This window comes from Hyperoodon ampullatus (genome assembly GCF_949752795.1).
Source record: "Hyperoodon ampullatus genome assembly, chromosome: 10".
Lineage (NCBI taxonomy): Eukaryota > Metazoa > Chordata > Mammalia > Artiodactyla > Ziphiidae > Hyperoodon > Hyperoodon ampullatus.
The window spans coordinates 49,943,310-49,965,951 of NC_136923.1; the positions used below are offsets into that span (position 1 = coordinate 49,943,310).

The 22,642-nt window shown below is 42.6% G+C and overlaps 2 protein-coding genes across 13 annotated transcripts in view; one reads left to right on the forward strand and one right to left on the reverse strand.

Moving 5' to 3' along the window:
- Window positions 1-14,592, forward strand: part of MLH1 (mutL homolog 1) — a gene marked incomplete at its 5' end in the record, with an annotated part of 58,995 nt that extends 44,403 nt beyond the window's left edge. For 2 of the 5 annotated variants that reach the window (XM_079713599.1, XM_079713600.1), the window contains 6 exons: window positions 6,810-6,918; window positions 7,776-7,839; window positions 11,275-11,439; window positions 12,231-12,323; window positions 12,623-12,736; window positions 14,309-14,592. In XM_079713599.1, coding sequence (XP_079569725.1) covers window positions 6,810-6,918; window positions 7,776-7,839; window positions 11,275-11,439; window positions 12,231-12,323; window positions 12,623-12,736; window positions 14,309-14,476 — 713 coding nt within the window. In that variant the 3' untranslated portion in view covers window positions 14,477-14,592. The remainder of the gene's footprint in view (window positions 1-6,809; window positions 6,919-7,775; window positions 7,840-11,274; window positions 11,440-12,230; window positions 12,324-12,622; window positions 12,737-14,308) is intronic. The other 3 variants (XM_079713601.1, XM_079713602.1, XM_079713603.1) reach the window with 3 other exon arrangements.
- A 2,314-nt stretch (window positions 14,593-16,906) lies between these two features.
- Window positions 16,907-22,642, reverse strand: part of LRRFIP2 (LRR binding FLII interacting protein 2) — a 97,403-nt gene continuing 91,667 nt past the window's right edge. For all 8 annotated transcript variants that reach the window (XM_079712933.1, XM_079712932.1, XM_079712931.1 and 5 more), the window contains 4 exons: window positions 20,940-21,060; window positions 18,312-18,391; window positions 17,620-17,724; window positions 16,907-17,174 (listed from right to left, as the gene is read on the reverse strand). In XM_079712933.1, coding sequence (XP_079569059.1) covers window positions 17,064-17,174; window positions 17,620-17,724; window positions 18,312-18,391; window positions 20,940-21,060 — 417 coding nt within the window. In that variant the 3' untranslated portion in view covers window positions 16,907-17,063. The remainder of the gene's footprint in view (window positions 17,175-17,619; window positions 17,725-18,311; window positions 18,392-20,939; window positions 21,061-22,642) is intronic.

Consider the following 22,642-nt stretch of genomic DNA (forward strand, 5'->3'; position numbering starts at 1 on the left):
ACTCAGGCCGGGGTGGAGGGAGGGGCATGGAGTGCGGGGCGAGCCTGTGGCAGCAGAGGCCGGCGTGACGTTGCACCAGCCTGAGGTGCGCCGTGCGTTCTCCCAGGGAAGTTGTCCCTGGATCCCGGGACCCTGGCAGTGGCGGGCTGCACAGGCTCCCCGGAAGGGGGGTGTGGATAGTGACCTGTGCTCGCACACAGCCTTCTTGGTGGCGGCAGCAGCAGCCTTAGCGTCTTATGCCCGTCTCTGGGGTCCGCGCTTTTAGCCGCGGCTCGCGCCCGTCTCTGGAGCTCCTTTAAGCAGCGCTCTTAATCCCCTCTCCTCACGCACCAGGAAACAAAAGGGGAAGAAAAAGTCTCTTGCCTCTTCGGTAGGTCCAGACTTTTCCCGGACTCCCTCCCGGCTAGCCGTGGTGCACTAACCCCTTCAGGCTGTTTTCACGCCGCCAACCCTAGTCCTCTCCCTGCGCTCCCGAGCCTCAGCTCCCAGCCCCGCCCGCCCCAGCGGGGGAGCAGACAAGCCTCTCGGGCTAGTGAGTGCCGGTCGGCACCGATCCTCTGTGCGGGAATCTCTCTGCTTTGCCCTCCACACCCCTGTGGCTGCGCTCTCCTCCGCGGCTCCGAAGCTCCCCCCTCCTCCACCTGCAGTCTCTGCCTGCGAAGGGGCTTCCTAGTGTGTGGAAACCTTTCCTCCTTCACAGCTCCCTCCCACTGGTGCAGGTCCCGTCCGTATCCTTTTGTCTCTGTTTATTCTTTTTTCTTTTGCTCTACCCAGGTACATGGAAACTTTCTTGCCTTTTGGGAGGTCTGACGTCTTCTGCCAGCGTTCAGTAGGTGTTCTGTAGGAGTTGTTCCACGTGTAGATGTATTTCTGGTGTATGTGTGGGGAGGAAGGTGATCTCTGCGTCTTACTCTTCCGCCATCTTCCCCTCCTCTCAGAAATCACTTTAATATTTGCACTTAGGACCGGCCCGCCGTCCCCACGACTGTCGCGGCTTCGGGCACCGGTGCCCCCTCCCTCTATTGTATTATTTAGGATCTCTGTTGCCTCACTGATTTTCTGTCCAGAATATCTGTCCATTGATGTGAGTGGGATGTTAAAGCTTCCTACTGTTATTGTATTCTTGTCAATTTCTCCCTTTATGTCTTTTAGTATTTGTCTTATGTATTTGGGTACTCCTGTATTAGTTGCATATATGTTGACCTGCACTAGGTGCATATATGAATGTAATAATCCTCTTCTTACATTAATTCTTTTATTATTACATAGTGTCCTTCTTTATCTTTCTTCATGGCTTTTGTTTTAAAGTCTATCTTGTCTGATACGAATATTACAACCCCTGCTTTCTTTTCATTTCTGTTTGCATGAAATACCTATTTCCATCTCCTCACTTTCAATCTATGTGTGTCCTTTCCTCTAAGGTGGGTCTTTTGTAGGCAGCATATTGTAGGCTCTTGCTTTTTTATCCAATCTGCCACTGTCTTTTGATTGGAGTGTTTAGTCCATTGACATTTAAGGTAATTATTGATAGATATATATTTATCGCCATTATAAACTTTGCTTTCCCTTTGATTTTATATTTCTTCTTTGTCCCTTTTTTGTTTTTCCTTTTGTGGTTTGATGATTTTCTTTTGTATTACGCTTATGTTCTCTTCTTTTTGGTTTTTGTGAATCTATTGTATGTTTTTGATTTGTGGTTACCGTTTTTCAAGTATATTAACCCCTTCCTATATCTACTTGTCTTAGACTGGTAGTCATTTAGGCTCAAACACATTCTAGGGAATGAAAAAAAATCTACATTTTCTTACTTTTCTCCCCCACATTTTATGATTTTGATGTCCGTATTTACATCTTCATGTTCATCCTTTTGCTGTTTCATTGTGGTTATTATTAGTTTCACAGAATTTTTTTTTTTTTAATCTGTGTACTGGCTTATTTAGGTGATTTGCTTTCTGATTGTGATTTTCTCTTTCCTATGGATTCTTTTCTATTTAGAGAAAACCTTTCAATATTTCCTTTAGGATAGGTTTAGTATTGCTGTATTCTTTTAGTTTTTGCTTGTCTGAGAAATTCTTTGTCCCTCCTTCTATTCTAAATGATAATCTTGATGGGTAGAGTATCCTAGGTTGCAGATGTTTCCCTTTTAGGACTTTGGATGTATCTTGCCACTCCCTTCTGTCCTGCAGTGTTTCTGTAGAGAAATCAGCTGATAGCCTTATGGGGGTTCCCTTGCCTCCTTTGTTTTCCTCTTGCTGCCTTTAGAATCCTCTCTTTAACTTTTTCCATTTTTATTATAATATGTCTTGGTGTAGGTCTGTTTGGGTTTACCTTGTTTGAGATCCTCTGTGCTTCCTGTACCTGGATATCTGTTCCTTCTTTAGGTTTGGGAAGTTTTCAGCCATAATTTCTTCAAATACATTTTTGATCCCCTTTTCTCTTTCTTCCCCTTCTGGAATCCTTATTATGCATACATTGGCACAATTTATATTATCCCATAGGTCTCTTATGTTGCTTTCTTTCTTTTTTTTTTTTTTTTTTCATTTGGCTTTCTGTCTGCTGTTCTGATTGGGTCATTTCCATTATTCTATCTTCCTGGTTACTTATTCATTCTTCTGCATTATTTATTCTGCTATTCATTGTCTTTGGTTCAGTTTTCTTCTCAGCAAATGAGTTTTCTCATTTTTCTTGGTCCCTCTTTATAGCTTCTAGTTCCTTTTTACAGTACTCTGCATTTCTGTCAATAGCCTTTCTAAATTCCTTCAGTATTTTCATTATCTCCTTTTTGAACTCAGTGTCTATTAGACTGAAGAGGTCTGTTTCATTGTTATTTCAGGGGAATTCTCTTGGTCTTTTAATTGGGAGTGGTTCCTCTGCTTCTTCATTTTACTTATATTTCTCTTGCTCTATGAGTTTAGGAGAAACAATTATCTGCTGTGGTCTTGGAGGGCTATTTATATGTGGAAGTGTCCCTGTGTAGCTTGTGTGGGTTTAAGATTTTTTGGTGTGAGGGCTGTTTTTAGTCTGGATGCCTGCCACCTCTTTCCTTAGTGTGTGCTGGCCGTTGCCTCTTGATAGTGGATGTGCAGATGCTGTGGCTGGTGCCTCGTTGTGGAGTTCTCAGTGGCAGTGGCAGCTCACGTGTTGCCCCCAGAGCACATGATTAGAATGGAGGTGGCTCGGGACTGCTCCTGGAGTCTGGGAGGGCAAGGTGGGCAGCTCGAGACTGCTCCTGAAGTCCAGGGGGCAGCAGCGACTCGTGACTGCTCCTGGAGCTCGTGTAGGCAGTGTATTGTTGCCTTAGAGCTCGCGCGGGTAGAAAGGCTGTAATGGTGGTTCCTGCCCCTCCCCTCACGCACTACTGACACAATGGCACCTGGCCTCTAAGGCAGCCCAGGCTTCCTCTGCATACACCATCAGGTGTGGTTGCACCAGGCTCCAGCCCCTTCAGGCTGCTTCCGTGCAGTCCATCCCAGTCCTCTCTCTGGGTCTGATCTCTGAAGCTCAAGCTTCCGCACCCAGCCCCCGCCTGTATCGGCAGACAGGTGTCTCAGGCTCGGAAGTGCAGAGCTGTGGTACTGACTGTCTGTGCATGTCTTTCTCTATTCTAACTGCTGCAAACCGGTCGCTGTGTTCTTCTCTGAGGTTCTGAGGCTCCCCCTCTGTCCTGGTTGATCTCCCCGCTGGTGACGGGACTTCCCAGGGTTACAGGAACCTTTCCTCTTTTACAGCTTCATCCCAGGGATGCAGGTCCTGTCCCGATTCCTTTCTCGCTTGCTTTCTTCCCTTCCCTTCCCTTCCCTCCCCTCCCCTCCCTTCCCTTCCTTCTTTCTTTGCTTTCTTTTTTGCCCCACTTGGTTATGTGGAGATTTTCTTGCCCTTTCAGAGGTCTAAGGTCTTCTGCCAGTGTTCAGTAGATATCCTGGGAGAATTGTTCACATGTAGATGTATTTTTGATGTACGTGTGGGAGGAGGTGAGCTTCACGTCCTAGTACTCTGCCATCTTGATCACTCCTCTACCACACATTAGCCTTTTAATCTTATTTAGGAAATTCTTTCTATCTCTGGGATAATTAAATCTGTATTCTTATATTATCTCCTAAAATGCTTATACTTAAATCTCTAGTCCACCTGGAATTAATTTTTGGTATATGGTGTTACAGTCACAGTTTTCATGTGAATATCTCATTGTTCCATATTATGTTGTTACTGTCAGTTTGTTTGGGTTTAGCCAATATTTTCTGCTCATAATTCTTTTCCTCAGACCTTTCATGGTCTGCCCTAAGCACCTCCTTCTGTGGGGCCTGAGATGGCAAGCTGAGTTTTGCTTTGTCTAATCCATCTTTATTTTGATAAGTTTCTTTGCTGGGTTTAAAATTCCAGATTGGCAATTATTTTTTTCTCAGTGCATTGAAGGTGTTATTTTATCAGTCGTTGGCTTCTATTGTTGCTGTTGAAAATTCAGCTGTCAGTCTTATATTTTAATACTTTGTGGGTCATCTCTCTTTTCTCTCTGAGAGCTTTTAAGATCTCTTTAGTGTCCTGCTTATCTCAGGTGTGGATTTTGTTGGGCTTCCTGGAGCTGAGGTTTGGTGTCTTTCATCACTTCTGGGATATTCTCTGATCTTTTGTCTTGAGAGTCTCCAGTTACTGTCTCTCCCTGTCCCCTGCCCCTTCTGGGACTTACTTACATATTTATTCTTCTCCATATTGCATAAGTTATCTTTCATATTTTCCATTTCTTTGTCTCTCTGTGCTGCACTTCAGATAATTTTTTTAGATCTACCTTACCATTAATTACCTTGGCAACTTTGTCCACTCTGTTCAGTCTATCTTGATTTTTAATTTCAGTTATTATATTTTTTATTTTTAGAAATTTTATTTGGTTTTTTTTGAAATCTCCTTGATCATTTTTAATATAAACTTATTTTTATTAACTTTGGTTTAAATTTTTAAGATTGAGTCAGAATAAAATCATTTTCCCCATTGTTTACCATGGTATTTTGACCCCCACCTGTTAGCATATTAAAATACAAAAGATGTTGTATCACGTGACCTTGCCAAAGGTGCAGATAGAGACAATTCTACTTTTTTCCTTTCATATTTTTATACTGTTTCCTTGCCTCTCTACAATGGTTAGGACCCCCAGTACAACGTCAAATAGGATGAGTGAGCATGGGTGTTAATTATCTTGTTCTCCATTGTGGAAAGAACACTTTCAGTATTTCACTGTTAAACATGATGTTAGCTGGAGGTTTTTCATAGATGCCCTTTTCAGATTAAGGTAGTTATTTTCTCTTCCTAGTTTGCTGAGAGTTTTTAATTATAAATTGTTGTCTAATACTCCTTCTATATCTAAAATGATCATGTATTTCTCATTCTGTTAATATGATGGGATTTTCCAAATGCTAAATCACCTTGCTTTCCTGAGCTAATCTCTTGATTGTATTATTCTTTTTTTTTTTAATATATTGCTGGATTTAAATTGCTGATGTTTTGTTTAGGATTTTTGCATCTATGACTGTAAAGGATATTGGTCTAAAATTTTCCTTTTTTCAGTGTCTTCTCAGGTTTGGTATTAGGGTTATGCTAACCTTGTGAGGTAGGAATTATTCTTCCTTTATTTTTTGAAAGAGTTTATGTAAGATTGGTGTTATTTCTGTTTCCTTTTTCTATTTTTTAAATTCCACTATAGTTGATTTACAGTATTGTTAGTTTCAGGTGTACAGCAGAGTCATTCAGTTACACACACACACACACACACACATACATACATACATACATATATTCTTTTTCAGATTCTTTTCCATTACTGGTTATTACAAGATGTTGAATATAGTTTGCTGTGGTATGCAGTAGGTCCTTGTTGTTTTATATATAGTGTATATCTGTTAATCCCATAATCCTAATTAATCCCCACCTGCTTTCCTCTTTTGTAACCATAAATTTGTTTTCTATGTGAGTCTGTTTCTGTTTTGTAAATAAGTTTATTTGTATTATTTTTTAGATTCCACATGTAAGTGATATCATGTATTTGTCTTTCCTTGATCAGTTTTGATAGTCTCCTGCCACTTATTCAATGTTTTAATATCTCTTAAGCATACTGAACATGCTTATTATTTTATCATCTTTGCCAGTATTTCCAGTCTCTAAAACTTGGCAGATGTGATTCTGTGATTTCTTCTGGATTCTAATTCTTGGTGCCTAGTTTCTTTGTGTATTTTGTAACTTTTTGACCACTAAGTCCTGGTACTTTATCTGTGAGGAATTATTTGAAGTCTGGGTTGAAGATGAATTTCTGCAGAGAGAATTTGCATTTGATTCTATCAGGAACCTGGAGGAACAGTCAGCCCTGGAATCAGTTTAAACTAAAATCTCCACTTTAAGTTGTCAAGCAACCTGCTTAGTGTGAATCCTGGCTGCAAAAGAGGGGAAGTGGCCTCCTGTTACAGTCCACATTTCGCACCATTCCTAGGCTTCTGTTTTTCTTTCTCTACACCCCAGAGCCTGCAAAAACTGAAGTTCTTGATACCTGCAGTTCCTCCAGTGTCTTTGGATAAAGCTGGTTTCAGAGCTCTTGTTACTTCTCTGGCTTCCTGCTTTGTCTTGGATTGTGATCTTTGAGCATTCCTAAGTCTTTTGGCAATTCCTTGTTGCATTTTGAAAGATTAGTTCTATCTTACTCCTTCTTTGTGTATACTTTCAGCAAGAGGTTCCGTTCAGGTACCTGTTTTTTGTCTCTAGTTCTGGTGCTTTGGGCTGCAGAGAGGTGTTGGTGGGGTGCAGTTACTGACCTGTGTCTTGTTTTCCAGCTCTCCGGGAGGTGCTGCGTAACCACTCGTTTGTGGGCTGTGTGAATCCTCAATGGGCCTTGGCACAGCATCAGACCAAGTTATACCTTCTCAACACCACCAAACTTAGGTAAATCGGTGCGAATGTGAAAAAAGCAGAGCTGCTAGAAGAGTAGTCCTGGAGGCAGAGGCAGGAAAAGCTGGGGGAGAGCAGGATGACATAGTTGGAAAGGGCCCTGGCTTTAGAGTCACATGTCGTTTCACACCTGGGCTCAACCATTTACCATTTATGTGACCATGGACAAGTCACTTTCCTAATCTGCGTCTCGGATTTCTCATCTGTAAGATGAGAAATTTGGGTTATTACTACTTAACTTGCAGGGTTTTGTGAAGGTAAAATTACATGAGACGCCTGGGTTTGGTAGATGCCCGGTGCTCAATAAAAGCCCTAAAGGGCTTAGTGCTGGTGGAGCACTGCAGCGTGTGCTGTGTACAGTAGGGTGCTGTGGGAGATGCTCTGGCGGACGTCTGCTGCATCGCCCACTCTCAGCCCTTTAAATCCAACTGATTGGATTTAAAACCGGGGTTACGTCCCTGCCCTCCCTATACAGCCCATATTTTTTAAATGTTGAGTTGTAAAAGAAGTGATTTATAGGATTCTTTGCAAGTGGGGAAAAGGTGAACAAACAAAAACTCCTTCTTAACTTTATCACTACTGAGTGTTAGAACCTTTTACAGCACCAGAGGGGTGGGGACAGAGCACGGGTGATGACAAGGCAGATGGTCTTAGTGGTCTGACCTGTGTGCAGAGGCCGGCCGCCAAAGCCCTGGTGGAGCAGGAGTTCCCAGGACTGTTAGAAAGGCCACTGCGAGGCAGCACAATTCTGTCCTACCTGTCTCGGGTTATCTCTCCCATTTTGTCCCTACTGCTTGGCTCTGAAGCATGGATTTAGCTTTTCCTTAATGTCACTTCATTTTTATTTTCAGTGAAGAACTGTTCTACCAGATTCTCATTTATGATTTTGCCAATTTTGGTGTTCTGAGGTTATCGGTAAGTTTATTTCCTGGTTCTCATTTCTGAAACTTCAACAACTAGTCATTTCTGAAAATAGCTCTGCCTTATTATCTTATTTGTAGTATATTAAATTTTTCTAAATATGCTTAGAATAGTTTATTGTATGATTTGCATATGGAGGCATCTTCATATAGTTTTATACAAAGCAGAACAGTCATTTGGTAGCCAACTTAAATGTTTATTATTATTATTATAGAAATTAATACATATCTACTTAAGAAAACTTGGAAAGAGATAAAAATAGAAGTAAACATTCTTTAAAGCCCATGACCCAAACACAACTCCAGCTAACAAGTTTAGTCCATTTCTTTCAAGACCTTGTCATTGCCTAATTTTAATTTAGAGTTAAAAATCATTACTATCTATGTAGTTTCATGTCTTCTTTTTACATTTGACATACTCTACAAAAAAGCCCTCTGGAATTTTTATTGGGATTGTGTTGAATCTATGGATCAATTTGGGGAGAAAATCTTTTGTTAATTTATCCCTTAGTATTTCATATTTTTTGGATACTATTGTAAGTGACATTTTTATAAATTGCTAGTTGTTTGTTGCTAGTATCTAGAAATACAAGTGTTTTGGTACATTAATCTTATATCTTGCAACCTAGTTAAACTCACTTAGTAGTTCTAGTGGCTTTTTTATTGACTCCAGCAGATTTTCTATGTAGATGATCATAGCATCTGTGAGTAAAGACAGTTTTATTCCTTCCTTTCCAATCTGGATGCCTTTTCTTACTTTCTCTTGCTTGATTACACTGGCAAGAAGCTTAGTACAAGGTTGAACAGTAGTGGTGAGAATGGAAATCCTTCTCTTATTCCTGATCTTGGGGGAAGCATTCAGTTTTTGACTATGAAGTATGCTTTCTGCCGTCGGTAGGTTTTTTGTAGATGACCCTTAGGCGGTTGAGGAAGTTCCCTTCTATTCCTTGTTTACTTAGAGTTTTTATTCAGGAATGGATGCTGAATTTTTTTAGATGCTTCCTCTGTATCTGTTCAGATAATTGTGTGGTTTTCCTTTTTTTAGTTTGTTAATATAGTGAATTACATTGATTGATTTTCATATTTTAAGCCAGTCTTGCATTCCTGAGGTGAACCCTGCTTATACATGATGTATTATCCTTTTTATATATTACTGGAATTGATTTGTCAAAATTTCGCTTACAACTTTTTTTTTTGGCTGGGCTGCGTGGCTTGTGGGATCTTAGTTCCCTGATCAGGGATTGAACCCGGGCCCTGGCAGTGAAAGCACGGAGTCCTAACCACTGGACCACCAGGGAAGTCCCTTGTTTACAACTCTTAACATCTGCATTCACGAATGATATTGGTGTGTAGTTTTCTTGTATTGTCTTTGTCTGGTTTTGGTATGGGGTAATGCTAGCCTCATAGAATGAGTCGGGAAATACTTTTTCCTTTTCCATCTTCCAAAAGAGTTTGTGTAGAATTGTTTATTCCTTAAATGTTTAGTAAAGTTCATCAGTGAAGCCATCTGGGCCTGGAGATTTCCTCACAGGAAGATTTTTAATTAAAAATTCAATTTCTTTCATAGATATAGAGCTATTCATGTTAGCTTTTTCTTGAGTGAGCCTTGGTATTTGGTTTCTTTCAAGGAATTTGTCCGTTTAAGTTTTCAAATTTATTGCCATAAAGTTGTTCAGAATATTTTTTATTCTTTTAATGTCTGTAGATCTGTACTGATGTACTGTACTCTGTCATTCATAATATTGGTAATTTATATCGTTTTAACTTGATCAGTCTGGCTGAGGGTTTGATCTCAACTGATTTTTTGTTTCATTGATTTTTCTGTTAATTTTCTGATTTCTATTTCATTGCTACCTGCTCTGATCTTTGTATTTCCTTTCCTCTACTTATTTTAAGTTTAATTTGTTTTTCTGTTTCAGAAGCTGAGGTCACTGATTTGAGATCTTTCTTTTCTAGTATAGGTGTTAAGTACTATAAATTTCTCCCAAGTGCTGCTTTAGCAGCTTCCCACACATTTTGATAAGTTGTTTTCATTTTCATTGAGTTCAGAATACTTTCTAAATTCCCTTTTGATTTTTTCTTTGACCCTCACATTATTTAGAAGTATATTACTTAGTTTCTAATTACTTGGGGATTTTCCAGAGATCTGGTATTGATTTCTAATTTAATTCCATTTAATAAGAGTTATTTATTTCATTTTATTTTTTGGCTGCATTGAGTCTTCGTTGCTGAACGTGGGCTTTCTGTAGTTGCCACAAGCAGGGGCTACTCTTCGTTGTGGTGCGTGGGCTTCTCATTGTGGTTGCTTTTCTTGTTGCAGAGCACAGGTTCTAGGTGCGCGGGCTTCAGTAGTTGTGGCTTGCGGGCTCTAGAGCACAGGCTCAGTAGTTGTGGCGCACGGGCTTAGTTGCTCCTTGGCATGTGGGATCTTCCCGGACCAGGACTCGAACCCATGTCCCCTGCGTTGGTAGGCGGATTCTCAACCACTGCGCCACCAGGGAACCCCTTAATTCCATTTTTGCAGAGAACATATTGGAATCCTTTTACACTTATTGAGACTTGTTTTATGGCCCAGAATATAGTCTATGTTGGTAAATACTTTATGTGCACTTGAAAATGGGCTTGTTGAGTAGAATATTCTATAAATGTCAGGTGTATCGAGTTGATAGTGATGCTCAAATCTTCTGTATCCTGATTTTCTGTCTACTTGTTCTGTCAATTATTGGGGAAAGGATATTGAAGCCTCCATGTAATTGTGTCTATTTCTCTTCACAGTTCTGTTTTATCCTTCATATGTTTTAAAGCTCTGTTATTGAGTGCATAAACATTTAGGATTGTTAGGTCTTTTTGTTAATTGACTCCTCTGTTGTTATGAAAAAGTAAGAACAGTGTATTGTGGGTTTATAATAGTAAAATGTATGACAACAGTTACCATGTCTGAAGGAGAGAAATGGAAGAAAATTTAGGCATCTTATTTTTCACAATAGATTATATAGTCTTCTTCCTAATCAGATGATTTACCTGAAATGTCATTCGATTTAACGTACTCTCCTTCCCCCTTGCTTTAGTTATGGGTAAGGCAGTAGGAAGAAATGAATGATCTGCTTAGTGTCTGCCTTGTGATTTTCTAGAAATACGAAATTGGGGTCCTTAAAGCTACACAGAAGGCAAGTGCCTCCTCACGGCCTCGCCTTTCCCACCTGTTCAGCAGGTCTTTTTGTTGGTCACACCTTCTCTGTTGAAATGGCCATTGCTGAGGAGGAGGATGAGCTTCTGTTGTGGATTTTCAGGTGTTTTCTTTGGGGGAACTGCGGAATGAGTGTTACATTGGTCGCTCCTCACCTACTGTTGTGAAGATGGTTTTGTGGGAATTCAGGCTGCATTTGGATGCCCTGTTATGCTCACCCCTAATGTTTTTGATCCTTCCTAGGAGCCAGCACCACTCTTTGACCTCGCCATGCTTGCCTTAGATAGTTCTGAGAGTGGCTGGACAGAGGAAGATGGTCCCAAAGAAGGACTTGCCGAATACATTGTTGAGTTTCTGAAAAAGAAGGCTGAGATGCTTGCAGACTACTTCTCTTTGGAGATTGATGAGGTGGGTGATGGTTATTTTTATACCTCCATTGTATTCTTCAGATAAGAGTCAAGTTCTGTAGTTGGTCCAGGATCAAGACAAGAAGGCTGGGCCCCTTCTCAGAAGCAGCCTGTGACCTCTGTGACATCTTCACTCCCTATTTGCATTACTAGGTTCCACAACTTTTTTTTTTTTTTTTTTGTGGTACGTGGGCCTCCCACTGTTGCGGCCTCTCCCGTTGCGGCGCACAGGCTCCGGACGCGCAGGCCCAGCGGCCATGGCTCACGGGCCCAGCCGCTCCGCGGCACGTGGGATCCTCCCGGACCAGAGCACGAACCCGCGTCCCCTGCATCGGCAGGCGGACTCCCAACCACTGCGCCACCAGGGAAGCCCTAGGTTCCACAACTTTTATCATCCATTCGTGCCCATTCCTGTCCCCAGGGTGCAGGACCCAGGCAGGAGGAGAGCAGAATCCCACAGTCCCTGCAGGCCCCAGTGAAGGAGATGATGCTTTGCCACTTGCTCTCCTAAGAGGTTTCTTCCTCTTACCCCTTGATTTCTGGGGCCTTCCTTGATGTGTTCTTTGGTTGGTGAGCAGATCCAAAGAGAAGGTGGCTCTGCTACATGTCAGGACAGAAAGCTGTAAGTGCTTAGTTCTGCTGCCCCCAGTGCCTAGCCTGGTCAAGCACCTGGTTGCCCAGAACGGCAGGTCTGAGGACAAGACCTGGAGGAAGCACCAGGGAGAATTTGTTTAAACTAGACTGTAACAGCATGATTTCTTGTCCCCTGTCCTGGACTTTTTCCACAAGCAGGAAGGGAACCTGGTTGGATTACCCCTTCTGATCGACAACTACGTGCCCCCCTTGGAGGGTCTGCCTATCTTCATTCTCCGACTGGCCACTGAGGCAAGTGATGGAGCCAGTCTTGATGACAGTCCTGTGGGTGTGTGTGTGTGTGTATGGGGGGTCGGGAGGGCACATGGCCCTGCCGTCGTCTGTAATGATGAAGAGGAAAAGGGTAGCATGGCTAAGGCCCCTCTCATCCCCGCCCACCCCAGCAATACTCAGTAGTTCCAACTTACAGCTAGCTTTAATGCCTAAAAAGTCACATTTAGTTTTTAAGTCGTCTGTTATCTCCATTTAGAAATGAAATGTGTTTAAAGCACATACCTATGTTGAGGTATTGAATTCTCTCTTTGGAGCAGGTGAACTGGGATGACGAAAAGGAATGTTTTGAAAGCCTCGGTAAAGAATGTGCGATGTTTTACTCCATCCGGAAGCAGTATGTGTCTGAGGAGTCGACCCTCTCAGGCCAGCAGGTATGAGGGAGCGCACTGGTGCCCGGGACTGGGGGCACAATCTTGCCCTCTCTAAATTCCTAGGATCTGCTGCATATAAGCTTCAAACACAATGGTCAGCTCTTACGAGTTTTATTTCCTTCTGAAATATAGAAGGTACCTCCAGAGTGATCTCACTGTCAGATGTACAAACACAAGCCATCGCAGTGAGAAATGGGAAGTTTCAGGGCTAGTGGGTGGACTGTATCTCCCATTGTGAGCCCGGAAGTGTGCAGCCCCAGCCTTCAGGTCTGGGTCAGTCTCCCCAGTCTCTTTCGGCTTGTGCCTCACTCTGCCTCTGACCACTGCTGTGCCAGGAGGACACGGCTGTACTTGGGTCAGGGCCCCAGCTCTTCTTACGGAAGGCCAGCCTGGGTTCCTCATGTTTCTGTGTCAGATGACAGTGCTCTTTCAATCCACAACTATTTCGGAGGGTTTGGCTGGGTTGGGGAGAGGGGACTGAAATACAGGAGTACCTCAGAGATTTTACTGGTTCCGTTTCAGACCACTGCAGTAAAGCTAGTTGCACAAATTTTTTTGTTTCCCAGTGCATATAAAAGTGATGTTTATACTATATACTGTAGTCTGTTGAGTGTACAGTATAGCACTGTCTCTAAAAAGCCAGTGTATATAGCTAAATTAAAAAATGCTGTTAGAAAAATGGAGCCAATAGGCTTGCTCAATGCAGGGTTGCCACAAACGTTCAATTTGTGTTTAAAAAGAAAAGAAAAAAAAAAACCCGCAACAGTCTGCAAAGTGCAGTAAACTGAGGCCTGCCTGTAGTGTAAGAATGGAAGGGTGGCACTTTATACACATAACTGGCTCGGTGATTGCTCCTGGTCCTCCTCTGAGATGACATGCTGTTGCTCCAGCTTCATGGGTGAGGAAGCTAAGGGACAGTTTCAGCGGATGCTCAAGGGTTCCCAGAGCCTGTGGGCGGTGGAGCGGAGGTCCAGTCCCAGGTCGTGTTGGCCAGAGCCCCTGGAACCATCTCATTCCAATGGAGGCGGCAAGATAGCACACTTACCAAACTGTGCTGAGAGTATCCCGTTTGATTGGAAACACTGACTTCAAGGTGAGGAAGGATGGATGGGAAAGAACATTTTCTTTTACATGAGGCAGCCTAAGGCTTAGATGTAGGAGGGGAAGGGTGGAGTAAAATCGTCCTCATTTATTTTTTCATTTCTTACCTGTGGAGCTTTTTAGGAAATAGAACTACATTGAGGCTCCAAATTTAGTGGTAATTACGGAATGTACTTCCTACTGCTGCCATCCAAACATTATGTTAGATCCTGCTACAGTAAACAGGCTCTTCCTGAATGGAAACAGCTTCCACGGGAGGAAGCATCACGAGAGCCACTACTGATTCTTTTCTTCCATCTCATCTCTCTGCTCAGGCCTGTAGGATCCCTGAGATGCTGGCCTAGAAAACATACTTCACAAGCATTAGGTCACACAGCCCATTATAAGCCACCAAGACTCTCCAGGCCCAGTGCACATCAGCCAGGAGACCAGTGTAGAATGGGATGTGAACATCTAACATGTCTCTTTCAGAGTGAAGTGCCCACCTCTACTCCAAACCCCTGGAAGTGGACTGTGGAGCATGTCGTCTATAAAGCCTTCCGCTCACACCTTCTGCCTCCGAAACATTTCACAGAAGATGGAAACATCCTGCAGCTTGCTAATCTGCCCGATCTATATAAAGTCTTCGAGAGGTGTTAACTATGGTCGTCTATGGCCTCTGGGATGGGTCGTTCTTCCTCTGTATCCCGACGTTGGTAGGTTGAACTCACACTTGCATTCTAACTAGTAGCACTCCTTCATGCATGGTGGATTGACTATAAATAAATAGTCAAATTTGTCCTAACATGTTTTTTTATTTAATTTCATTACACTTGAAATTTTCCTAGATCCATTTTCACCTAGTGTAGTTTGAAAGCCTCCTGGATGTCTGATAAGAATTCTAAAAGGGCCTTAAAGACGTCTATAGATCATGCATTGATTCGATTCTTTGTGTTCTGGTGGATTTCTAATATCAGGTGATAAATATTATGTTGGTTCAGGTGCCTTTTTAAAAAAGAGGTCCTGAACCTATAAGAGGTGCTGATGATATTGTCAATTCAGCTTTCTACGTAGTCACTCTATTTGTACCTTCAGTAACCAAAGCTAATTAATTTATTCTTAATTTAAAAACTTGAAGAAAATAGTCCTTATCCAGTCCAAAACAGGCATGAGTTTTTAAGTTAGCTCACTTTGTTAATGGCTATCAATACTACCAGCTTAAGATAAAGGAATTTCTAGGTATTCTTGTTTGAAGGGTGTTGTAAAAATACAAACTGAAACTGTAAGTACCATTAAAATGAGCTACCTTAATATTAGCCTGCGTTAATAGAAATGTGCAGTCAGCACAGGGAGGAAGAATGCCTATAGTTTTGAGGTAAAGTCCAGATTACAAGGCTCAGTGAAGAAAGTTCTGTGGAAAAGAAGAGTCGAGTCTATTTTACGAGAAGTGGAACCATTCCGTTTGGAAAAGACTGGGACAACAAAACAGACAGCTCCAGGAGGAGCACAGGCTGACTGACCGTGGGTGGAGAGGAAGAGGGACTTCCAAGGCCTCAAGAGGTGGACTACATGATGTTTCAGTTCCAGGTATGTATGGGATTCCAGGATAAATCTGCATTTCAGAACATGCCTCCTCACTGCCCACTCCCACACGTCAACTGAAAGAAAACTTATAGGAAATCATCTCAAAGTATGGAAACCAATTTCCTGAATTATTTTATTTCTTTAATTTATTTTTGGCTGCTTTGTTGCTGCTTCCGGGCTTTCGCTAGTTGCAGCGAGCGGGGGCTACTCTTCGTTGCAGTGCGTGGGCTTCAGTAGTTGTGGCATGCGGGCTCTAGAGCGCAGGCTCAGTAGTTCTGGTGCATGGGCTTAGGTGCTCCGCAGTATGTGGGATCTTCCCAGACCAGGGCTCGAACCCGTGTCCCCTGCATTGGCAGGCGGATTCTTAACCACTGTGCCACCAGGGAAGCCCCCTGGTTTCCATGTTTTAAACACAAAGAGCTAATTATTCTAAAGAAGGGAATAATTATTAGAGATTTTATTCATATTTAAGTTAACTTTATTACCTAGTTTCAAGTCTAATTTTATCTTATGTGGCCTTAATTCATTAGACTTTCCCCCATACTTTTTCCGTGTAAACACATTGAAGATACAATAATCATTTCCATAAAACCACCTCAATTCTGAGAGCAAAAGAGAATCACAAATACTGTAACATGGCTACGACTCGATGATAAAATCCTCTTAAACTGGGTGCCTTTAAAGATGAAACTAAAGTTCTTAAAAGAAATTCTATATTCCAGATTATTTTTCCTTAAGGAGATTATTTTAAGGAGAGAAAAGAGGGGCGAGCTAGGCGGGCATGATTGCCAATGACTAGTTTTAAAGGCTCCTCTAAGAAAATGAATGTGTCAGTAGCCAACTGTAGTCAGCAAAAGGGTGTATTTAATAGAATCTTCAGGCCGACTTCCCACCTGCCTGGCCTGGCCTGCCCTCCCTCCCTCCCTCATTGGGCTGGTCTGAGGTTTCATTCCACAGATGAGCAGCAGATGAAATACTTTTCAAGATACAGCACAGTTGATGTGAAGACTAAGGACCCTACTCTTACTTTAAGAGTACAGGCCTTGGACTTCCCCTGCCCCATGCAATAAAGCAAGTTTTATATACACTCCCCATATCTTTTTCTAACATTTTCTTATATAAATTTAAATATCTTACAAAAAAAGGCTTTTTCCTCCAAACATATAAATTTGAGTGAAACATATATTCCCCACCTGTGAACTTGTTTCTTCACTAAAATATAAATGCTACCTGATATTAAGGGTAAATGTCTTTTGACCACTGGAGATCACTGAAGTCTGAATTGCACTGTGGAGAAGGCACTTGTGTTTTCTGAGGTCTCCAGGAAGTACCTCGGTGAGCGCTGAATCGCTGTCCTCCAGAACCCGTGCCAAAGCCTCCGAGTGCCCAGTCACTGAGGCAGCTGGGGAAAAATGGTGAGTGAACTTGATTCTAAAATTATGGAAATAAAAAATAATAACGGCATGGACCAGTTCTTAGTCTAGAATCAAACTACCAACAAATCCAAAGTGTTCATGAAGATTCAAACCTGTTTCATTCTCTCATAAATTATAAAATACAAAGGTGGCTATTTTAATGACAAAGCTCAAACAGTCCTGAAAGGGGTTTGAGTGGACGAAAGATCAGTCCTTCCGGGCGGGGCCCGGGCGGCAGGGCAGCCTCCCTATTGCTGGGCCAGCAGTGCTGTCCTGTTGGCCTTCATCTTCTCCAGCCGCTTGGCCAAGTGGCTGTTGGTCATCTCCATCTCCTCGATCTTGTCCAATGCTGTTCGTAACTGGAGACAGGAAGAGCTCGGTCACTTCACATGGTCAAAAACGAAACCCAGCGCTACTTTCCTCTCCAGTTTCTGGGAAGTGGAAGCACTGCACGTGATCCTGCAGTTGCATTGTTTTTCAGGCAGCCAGAGGTGTTAACCAACGGTGCTGAACATTAATCACAGAGAGGACATAGAGAAGCTGGAGAAACAGACCTCATCTAAAACAAAAATAAAAACTCTCCTTTTTCTTATTATTTAACCAAATAATAAAAGTATCTGACCAAAACATAAAAGTAAATGGCAGTCACCGTGTAGATCAGAAACCAACACAGAACAGTGACTCCATTGCTGTTTCACTAAGACTGGAGCCGGGATTAAATTCCTTATGCAGCAAAGAATTTTATCTCCAAAGGATTTTTTCTTTTTAGGCAAGTAGTCCAAGAAGCATAATAAAAGCAAGTACCTCTCGTTGTAGCTTCCTCTTTTCTGCTTTCAGTTCATCCTCGACTTTCTCCGCGTTCTCAGCCGCGGTTTTGTATCTCAGCACCTGCCCCTCCAGGCGGCTGATCTGTAAATATGAGAACATAGGCCTCTGGTGCTGGCACTAGGAACCACCACTTTTTTGCAGCTAAGATGGAAATACAATGTCATGACAGATTCCAAGTAATCTAACACTAACAAATACCCTCAGGGTAAGTCAGAGGTCCTCTCAGAACTCAACTGCTATTTATACATCTAGAACTGTCCCTAGAGAGGATGACAGCTGTAGAGTCATTATAGGGCCAATTTCCCATGTTAAGTTTTACGACAACCATATTGTTTAAAAGCCATAGATCGCAGGAGGAGACTCCCCGATAGACTTTCTGAAGTGTACAGTAAGGGATTATGTTATAAATTACAATTGTCTTGAAGGCTCTTGAAATAGCTACAAGAAACAGAATTATAGCTTCAGTCTCATCCATTCATAAAAAAGGCTGAAATGCCCTGTCAGGTGTTCTCTGCTGGCTTTTCCACTTTAGAGCTTTTATAGAGATTCAACTGCAAAGGCAGCTCAAAAAACCTAGGCATTCATGGGGTTAACCACTGAGATGCAGGAAGCAGATGTGTTGTAAAAGGGACATAAATCACTTGGTACCATACACAAGAAGGACTTACACTTTGCTCCAAGGTGGTTATATCCTGTTCTGCTTTTGAAAGCTTAAACTTGTATTCACTAATTTGTCTGTTGGCATCTCCTAGAACAGAAGAGAATAATAAACCATCTCACAGAGGTGAAGGTGTGAACGTGAGGCAGTGAGGCCCCCTGCAGCACAGGAGAGGACCGTGCAGAGGAAGAAGACAAAGCACAAATGCACACAGGCAACTGCGGTATCTCCTGCAGCGCAGTTTCTGGCGCATCTATGCTATAAGAAGCTCTAGCACGCTGCAACAGCATTTTAGAAGAAAATTCTCTTTTCACGCCATGATGTGTGCAGGTAGAGGTTTAATAAGCAAGGAGCCCTGTCAGCGCAGCAGGGCCCCTGCCAACCTTACCTGCAGCCCCATGGCCCAGGGAGCCTCTGTGCCCACGGGACCGGCCCCCCCACTCTGCTTCCCTGCCCCCAGCCCTGCACCTTCCCATCTCCCCAGGAATCCTGCTCCCCCCACGGCCCAAGTGCCCTTTTCTCCCCACCTCTGATCTAAGTCTAACCAACCTTTAAGGTCCTGCTCAAGGTCCTGCTAAATTTTCACCTCCTTCATGACTCTCCTTAGTAACTCTAGCTTCTCCTTCCTTTGTTGCATTTTTTTGGACTCTTATGACATCATGCTTTCCTAACATTATATAGGTATGTAAGGACAGGGGCCCTGTTTTGGCTTCTTGAAGCTACCTCTGTTTCTAGCCAAGTGCTTTGCACGTAATGTACACTTAATATTTACTGAAATAAATGCTTTTCAGTAATATGTTGTGATAATGTGTTAAGGATAGAGCTATAAATCATTAGCTGTATATCTGACCTAAGAAGCAAACCATTTAAAATGAGAAGTTTAGAAATGCTGGGGGAGAAAAATTCCAGCAATCCAAATTTAACAAAAGTCACTTTGAACTAATTACATTGTAATAGGAATCATATCATAAGGCTTGCAGGAGATAAACCAAATCTACCCTACTTAAGAACTTTTCTACTTTTCCATAAAATTAAGGTTAAAACTACCTACATAATCTTTAATGCAAAAGGTTTTTCTAATTGGGTAATTACTGTCACCCTAAAAGTAATGTGGTTATAAAAGCCTCTCCCCAAAAGCCATCTCTGGTAGCGAAAGAGAACTTACTCCCATTTCTGGGCCTAAAACTGAAGCTTTAGGATATTGTTTTTTAATTCTTAACTCCAGCAACTTATTATCAAAATGTGCTGCTTCCTTCTCACCAAACCACTCATTCCTTCCTGTTTTCAAAAGTATAAATCCCTGGTCTCAGCCATTTATTTCATGCATGTTCTGAAATTCCATCCCTAAACACCATGCTTACAGCCAAGACAGCTGTCCAGAACTGAGAGTCACCAGGTTCCTGTCCCGGCCTCCGGCGCAGGGGAGCTGCCTGCTTCTGTCGCTACGTGCCAGGCCCAGCCCAGCCCAGCCCGGCCCTGCTCTGCTCACCTGGGTCACAGCCCCACCCCGGTCACTTGCCCTGCCTGCCACAGACACCAGCTCCGTCGTGGTGCCTGCTCTGGGAAGATGTCACACATCAGTGCACACCCATTCCTCCTCAATAAGATTCCTTTTGAATTTGCTGTTTTAGGCCAAACTCTTCCAAATCTGTGCACTGCCCTCTCTCTAAGACTGTTGGCGGCCACTGGACTGTTTTGGTCACTATCACAACGTCCTAACTAGTCAGCCTACCTTTTGTTATGCCCCTCTTTTCATCTACCCTCCACGCCAAATTGGTATTTCTAGAACAAAATATTTATCAGGAACTATATCACAAGGGTTCCAACTGATATCCAATAGAGGAAATTACACTAACCTCAAAAGTTAGTAGTAATAAGTTAGTTTTAATAAGCCTGGTCCAAAAAGGCTTGTCTGTTTGGCCTAACTCAGAATACTTAGATGAAAGGGCCATGGAATAACCAATATTTTAAAATAAGTTATCAGAAAAGCCTTATTCAAATTGGAAAACTAGAGTCTCCCCTGTGTGATTATACATTATCTAACTGTATATGAATGGCTGCTAAAATCTCCCCGCTGTGGGGATTACTGTGAATACCGTAGGCACTTTAAAATAATATGGGGTCAAAAGTAGAAAGGCAGAAAAACTGAAATAATTTGGGTAAACTGAGGAGGCTTACTTTGTGGCCTTGGTTTAAATTCCATCTAATAAAGATTAATTTGGGTTAACAAGACTACTTCTGGGAAAATTCTGAAACTACTCCAGGGTAGTGTGAGTTAGTTCCAAATATCCCCCTCCAGTTATCTAAGATAAATTCCATAGAGAAACATGTCATTAGGAAGGGTGCTTACAGATGACCCAGGGATGTGGAAAAGGATAGTGTCATGATGTCACTATTTGCAAAATGTTCTAGAAATCACTTTGCCAAGGAGCGGGGGGAGCATTACCTCTCAGGCCTTGTCACCCCAGGAAGCACACAGCCTCGTAGAAACCTCTTCAGTTCCATGACTGCCCAGAATGGCTTTTCTAGTCCAGCTGAGAACTAACCAGTCTTCAGAACCACAGGCTCTAACAGCCTGCTCACAACCACGCCCCGGACACCCCCACGCAGGTCAGTGGCGGCCCGGGCCCAGCCTTACTCTGCATTTCGATGAGCTGCAGGTCTGAGCCGTTCTGCAGGCCCGCCAGGTCACCTGCTGTGCCATCGCTCCTGGAGCACTTCTGCCGTTCCTCCTCCAACTGCAGCTTCAGTTTTCTAATCTGAAGAGGAAGTAAAGGCTTATCCGTGAGATCCAGTCTCATATGAAACAGGTGCTTGTCCTGGTGGCCACATCTTAGAATAAGGCCACAAATAATTCAGAAACTGTTTCCTGGAGTGCCTGCCATGGGGTACGCTGTGGTCAGGTGCTGGAGAAGAGGTACGAACTAATTATCAAAAGGAGCAAGCCCCAGGACCAGGTGTCCCAGTTAAAACAGCCGTATTTTATTATTTGTGTAGGTCTGTGGAAAAGTACATCTTAGGGGTTTCTTTTTGTTATTTTTTATTAAAAATGGAAAATTCATGGGCAGTTAGAAGTTTCTTATTTAGAGTTAGGTTAAATATTCTTATTTAGAAAAAATGTACACAGAAATAACTGGAAATATATTTTTGAGTTCGGCTACATAATCTACCTTATTTTACCCAAAATAAAGGCCATTCATAGCAGCTTATTCATTAATAGCCCAAAACAAGAAACAACTGAAATGTCCATCAAGAGAAGGATAAGTAAATTGCGGTCGATTTATACAATGGAATTACTACTTAGCCAAAGAAGGGAACCTACTACTAATACGTGCAGCAACAAGGTAAATCTCAAACTGAGTATATGCTGTGTGAAAAACTCCAGAAAATGCAAACTGAAGGGACAAAAAGCAGATCAGCAGTTGCCTCGACAGAGGGAGGGAGCTGGGAGGGGAAGGAAGGTTTACAAAGGGACACAGGAACTTTGGCGAAGTTATGGATATTTTCACCATCTTGATTGTGGTGATGGTTTCACAGGTATTGCTGTGAGTTAAACTGTCCCCCCCAAATTTTTATTTTGCAGTCCTAAGCCCCAGTACCTCAGAATTTGACCTTATTTGGAAACAGTCACTGTAGAGGCACTTAGTTGAGATGAAGTTACACTGGAATAGGGTGGGGCCCTAGTCCAGTATGACTGGTGTCTTTATAAGAAGAATGCCACATGAAGAGACAGGCACAGAGGGAAGATGTGCTAACACAGAGAATGTCATCTACAAGCCAAGGGACCCCAAAGATGGCCAGCAAAATGCCAGAAGCTAGAAGAGAGGCCTGGAACTGACTTCCCGTCACAGGCCTCAGAAGGAACCCACACTGCTGACACAGGGCTTCTCACCTCCAGACTGTGAGGTGAGAGGACATTCTGTTCTTCTACGCCACCTGGTTTGTGGTGCTTTGTTATGGCGGCCCTTGGAAACTAATATAGGTATGTACATCTGTACACTTTAAGTATGTGCAGCTTACTTTATGCCAGTTATAACCTAATAAAGGTTTTTTTTTTAATTTACAAAATAAACTAAAAAATAAAATTAGGAGGGACTTTGGGTTGGGAAAAAAGAAGGCCCAGTTGGAGACAAGGGTCTCACATGTGGAAAATAAGATTAGACGGACAGAAATGAACTGCATGCTGAGGCCTCTGGTCCACCCTCAGTTCCCAAACTGCACACCCAGCTAGGACTGTAGCTCAGGCACAGGACGGGATCTCTCTCTTTACAGGACGGGGATCTCTCTCTTTAGAACTCTCTGACTAGCCTAAAATAAAAGACCAACATAACCACATCTAAG